Genomic DNA, 5,606 nt, shown 5'->3' on the forward strand with positions numbered 1-5,606 from the left:
AATGGAATTGGTGTTGTTTTAATGCAAGAAGGAAGACAGGTCTGAAGTTTGAAGTGAACTTATCCTCCTCTGGAAAGACCGAGCGCCCATGGATGAACTGGGGTTTTTTGAACTGGTTTCCCGCGCGGTTTTCCTTGGCGGCCATGGCTGAGTTTTGGGAGCTGGTTGTTGTGGGTCCGAAGCCGCTGGAGTCTTTAGATGTTTGTTATCATTTAGGTGTGAATGGAGTCCGGTCTTTGTGAAGAGCAGGAGTGGCATCAAGGAAGGGAGTCGTTGGATATAGAACCGACGCCTGAAGATCTCCTTGCCTGTTGGGGACACGATGAGTCCGAGGAGAACCTGCAATATTATTTTCCGAAGCAGGCAGGAAAGTCAGGTAGCTTGGAAAAGGTAGTGGGAGCCGAGTAAGGAAAAAAGACGCCCTTGAACGGATATCTGGGAAAAATCTGATGCTGAAAGGAATGTTTCCCAGTTTAGCAAGGCCCATGTCCATAGAAGAGGCTGGAGGGGAGTTGAATGGATTCGGAGAAGAGGGACAAAAACAAAGCCAGGTCTCAGTATCGGCTGGTGGGGTTTCTAGGATGGTCGTGGAGTGAAATGAAGGTAACATTCTTCCATCTGAAAGGAGTTCTGAGTTGTTTGAGGCAGCAGAGGGAGAAGCCAAGACGGAGGTAGTGGGTGGAAAGAGGAAGAAGTTCAAAATCTTCAGGAAAAAGGAGGAGAGACCTAGCTGTGTTTTTGGAGTGGATATCCATATAGACCGGGCGCTGGAAGCCTCAGAAACCTTTTTAGTTGGCAGAGTCCGTGGAAGGAAGTTCTCGGTGGCCTTCATCAAGGAATGGGCTCAGGCTGAATGGAAAGAAGCTCTGGGTCAGCTAGAAGAGATCAAGATGCTTGACAGAGGCTGGTTCTGTATTCGGTTTGGTCAAAAGGAGCATGTCGAGTGGGTGTTGCAAAAGCACTGGAGCCTAGGGAAGAGGCCTATCTTATTCAGGAAATGGTCACCTCTTTTCGATGCCCAGAAAGAAAAAACAGAGGAGTTTCCAGTCTGGGTCAGATTAACAGGTCTTCCTATTCATTTCTGGACTGACTCGGCTTTCTCTTCAATCGGAAATACTCTGGGTAAGTTTCTCGATTCAGACAAAACTTATTTACACACTCATGACTGGAGCGTTGCCCGCCTTATGGTAAGTTTAAATCCCAAAGAAGGTTTGGCGGATGCTATGCTCCTGAAGTATCGTGGTCTAGAGTTTATCCAGACCCTGGACTACGAAAACCTCCCTTTTAGATGTCATCGATGTCATGTTTATGGACATCTGGCCCGGGAATGCCCTCTTGGTCATCGTCGTCGTCGAAGGCAGAGAAAAAATGGGAAGAATCTAGAGGAAAAGGGAAAAAAGAAGGTAATCTCTCAGAAGGAAGAGGATCAGTTCAAGGAGGCCGAAGCTCCGGCTAGTGTTCAGGAGTTGGATCTGGAGCATGTGGGGGAAATTGGAAATGATCAGCCTGAGGTGACAGCTAGTGTTTCTGTATCATTTCCGCTCTCTTTTGCCGGTATATCAGCAGTCCCCGTAATTGATGGATCGATTCAGGCTTGTTCCCTCCTTCCACAATCCTCTCCCCTTCGCTCTTCAAATGCTCTGCATGTTTCTTGTTGTGATGGGGTGGGTCTGGTCAGCCAACTATCAAACGAAATGCCAGATCTGAAGATGGGACTAGCCCCATCAGATAGTGTTATAACGACAATCCCATCTTCTCCCCCTCTCGTTTCTACTCATCCTTCTGGAGTTGGAGGCCTTGAACCTCACTACAACCTAAGACCTTTAGCCATCAGGAAAGGGAAAGGCCTGGTTGTAGGCGGATTGGAGATGGATGAGGGGTCAATAGGTACGAGAAAGCTAAGAGGGAGGAAATCAAATTTGTCGAAGGCAAAGTTGAAGGCTATCATTGATATTGCTGGAGGGAAACAGATGTCTCTGCCAGGGGTGCTTAGAGCAAAGCAGTCACCCCCTGAGAGTTCTAGATGATCATTTTATCCTACAACTGCAGGGGTCTAGCTAGTATGCCCAAAAAACTAGCTCTGAAGGATCTGGTCAGGTCCAATAAACCTGATATTCTTCTTCTTCAAGAAACTCTTGGGAAAGGGGAAGAAATTACAGGCTGTCTTTATAAGCTTATGCCTGGTTGGAGTTTTCATGCAATTGATGCGAATGGACACTCAGGAGGTGTGGTTCTGGGTTTTAATGTGAAGGTGATGCGTGAGATCTCCTCCTGGGGATCAGAAAATGTTCTGGCTGTGGAACTTTTCTCCAACGAACTTTGCATTCCTTTTCTTTTCCTCAATATCTATGGTCCTATCTCGGAGCGAGAGAAGTTCTGGAACTCTTTCTTCGCTAAGTCTTTCTTGGCGCATCCAAATCTTATTATTGGAGGAGACTTCAATTTTTCTCTGGGACTGACTGAATCTTGGGGGGTCAATGCCAGAGCAGATCCCCTTTCTGAGTTCTTCCAACAGAAATTGGCCTTATCGCCCCTTGTGGATGTTTCCCCTTCAAAGCTGCGACCCACTTGGAGGAACTGCAGAATAGGAGATGACTGGATCAGGAAGAAACTAGACCGATTCTTGATAAGTGATTCGTTGGCTGAGAAATTACAGGTGTTCAGGCATTGGGTTGGGGATGGTGGTCTTTCAGATCACTTACCTGTTTTCCTAGAAGTGAAGGGAGATCTTACCAAACCAGGTATTCCTTTTAAATTTAATTCTTCTTGGCTTATGGATGCATCATACACTAGTCTCTTCCATAACACTTGGAGGAAAGATGTTTTCAATGAAAATGAGAATCGAAGTCAGCTTTTTATGGACAATTTAGTAAGGATGAAGGCCACCTCCAAACTTTGGGCTCTCCAAAAGAAAATGAAGGACGAAGAATCTATGCATTTTGTTAACTCAGAACTCGCCCTCCTTGAAGATCCAGATAGAAATGGTTATGGTACAGGGGAGTCTCGGAAGAGAATTCATGAGTTGGAGATGGAAAGAAGGAGAATTCTTCAGATCAGGGAGCAAAGCTGGCGTTTAAAAAGCAGAGCGATCTGGTTGCAGGCAGGGGATGAAAATTCCAAGTTTTTTCAGAATTATGCCAAAGGGAGAAAAAACTCAAATACAATATGGGAAATGAAGAAAGCCACGGTGAATTAGCACTTTCTTTCGAAGAGTTGGCCTCTGAGGGGGTCAATTATTTCAAGAATCTTTTTAAAGCTCCAGATGAAGCTTCTATTGCAGAAGTTATTAGGGTTGCCCAGATTTTCCCAAGATTCATAGAGGAGGAAGATAATGAATCCCTCATGGCACCTATTTCTAAAGAGGAGGTTGAAAGCGTCCTTAAATCGATGCAAAGGGACAAAAGCCCCGGTCCGGATGGCTGGACGGTCGAATTCTTTCAGCATTTCTTTGAATTCATTGGAGATGAGTTAGTGGCTGTCGTGGAAGATTCCAGGCATTCAGGTTCTATCTATCAACCATTTAATGCCACATTTCTTGCACTCATTCCCAAATCTGATCTTCCAGTCTCTTTTGGCGATTTCAGGCCTATTTCTTTGTGTACCTGTGTTTACAAAATTATTGCTAAAATCATTGCTGTCAGGCTAAAACCTTTCCTTTCTAAAAACGTTTCTCCGGAGCAGTTTGGCTTTTTAGATGGCAGGCAAATACATGAAGTTGTGGGAGTTGCTCAAGAAACGCTCCACAGTCTTAAAGCTGGGAAGAAAAAAGGAGTCGTTGTGAAAATAGATTTATCGAAGGCTTATGACAGAATTAGCTGGCTGTATCTTAGACTTTTGTTAACTCATCTGGGGTTCAGATACGAATTTGTAAGATGGATTATGAGCTGTGTTTCGTCTTCGTCCATAGTTGTCCTGATAAATGGTGCAGCCTCTAGTTTTTTTAGCCCTGAGCGTGGCCTGCGCCAAGGCTGCCCACTCTCTCCCCTCTTGTTTTTGCTGGCAGCAGATGGCATCAGTCGCTTGATCCATGAAGCAAAAAGACTAGGAACTCTCAAAGGAATCGAAGTTGCTCAAAATTTCTGGGTCACTCACCTCCTCTTCGTGGATGATATAATCCTCTTCAGCAATGGTAGCCTCGAAGACTGTAGGACGCTCAAGAGGATCTTGGACCTCTTTCTGAAGTCTACTGGCCTATGCATAAATGAGAGAAAATCTACACTTACTTGCTCAGGTCTGGCTAGAGAGCAGGTGCGCAGAGTGGAATTGGTTCTGAACTTTGAAGTCAAATCGCTGGAGGATTCCTTCAAATATCTGGGGTTCTTTCTAAAGCCCGACAATTACAGGATAAAAGATTGGCATTGGATCCTTGCAAAACTGGAATCTAAACTGAAACATTGGAGTTACAAGTGGCTGTCTCGGGCTGGCAGGCTTGTTTTAATTAAATCTGTTCTGATGGCAATCCCAGTCTACTGGGCTAGCCTGACATGGGTTCCCAAAGGAATCTTAAACTCAATTGAGAAAGTATGCAGCAGATTTCTGTGGGCGGGGTCCAAGGCTGAGAGAGTTACCCCGTGGATCGCGTGGGACAAAATAGCTCGTCCTAAAGAGTGGGGAGGATGGGGTATAAAAAACCTCGCTTGTTTTTCCCAATCTCTTGCAGCAAAGTTAGCTTGGAGGCTCATTACTACGGAAAATCTATGGACTGCTGTGTCTAAAAGGAAATACATTGATCCATTAACAACGCTAGATTGGATCAGACTGCCACAAAAGTCCTCCAAAAACTCCTCGGTGGTCTGGAAAGCAGTGGTTGCATCTGTTAACATCATAGAGAAGGGTTTGGCCTGGAGTGTGGGAGATGGAACCCAGATCCATTTGGGCCGAGATCCCTGGATAGGCTGTTCAGAGGGATTCACTCTATCTCTGGGATTGGTTGCGGCTTTAAAAGATAGGGGTCTATACACTTTAAATCAGGTGGCTGATCCTCGGGCTTCTACCATCTGGAGTCAAGGGTGGTTTCAGGGAAGAGATTTAAATTTGATCGATGATAGGTTGGAGGAATGGGACAGGTATACAAGGGACCTCCTCAACTCCTCAGTCAGGCTTTCTGACTCCCGGATGAGCTAAAATGGGTCTTTGCTCAGAATGGTTGTTATTCTCCAAAGGAGGGATACAAATGGATGATGTCTCAAAAAGGTTGGGAGAATCCGGACTGGTGGGCTAAATCGTTATGGAAGTTAAAAGGGCCAGCTAAATCAAAATTGTTCTTCTGGTGTGTCCTTCTCCAGAAAGTTCCTACATGGGATTTCCTTCAAAGAAGAGGTAGGATTGGTCCTGGCAGGTGTCCCCTGTGTAAAGACAGCGCCGAATCTGTTCAGCATCTGTTTCTCTTTTGCCCATTTAATTCCAGCCTATGGGCCGAAATGTTAAGATTGATTAATGTCCCTTATAGGTGGGAAGGGCAGGGGCTCCTAGATGCTTGGCAGAGATGGTGGAACGATTCCTCAAACGAAAGAGAAAGAACCATTCCGTTACTCATCACCTGGGGGACTTGGCTTGCTAGAAATCAAGTTATTTTCAAGGATTCTGTCTTCCCTATTGGAAGACTC

The 5,606-nt window shown here is 45.4% G+C and overlaps 1 protein-coding gene across 1 annotated transcript; it reads left to right on the forward strand.

Moving 5' to 3' along the window:
* Positions 1-2,062: 2,062 nt before the first annotated feature.
* On the forward strand, positions 2,063-3,196 carry LOC149143974 (uncharacterized). The gene has a single exon (XM_089452004.1). The coding sequence runs from the start codon at positions 2,063-2,065 to the stop codon at positions 3,194-3,196; it is 1,134 nt and encodes a 377-aa protein (XP_089308130.1).
* The last annotated feature ends 2,410 nt before the right edge of the window (positions 3,197-5,606 follow it).

Source organism: Pinus tabuliformis, chromosome X (assembly GCF_031772625.1).
Source record: "Pinus tabuliformis cultivar Carrire ecotype Pingquan chromosome X, CPIR1, whole genome shotgun sequence".
In the NCBI taxonomy this organism is placed as follows: Eukaryota; Viridiplantae; Streptophyta; class Pinopsida; order Pinales; family Pinaceae; genus Pinus; species Pinus tabuliformis.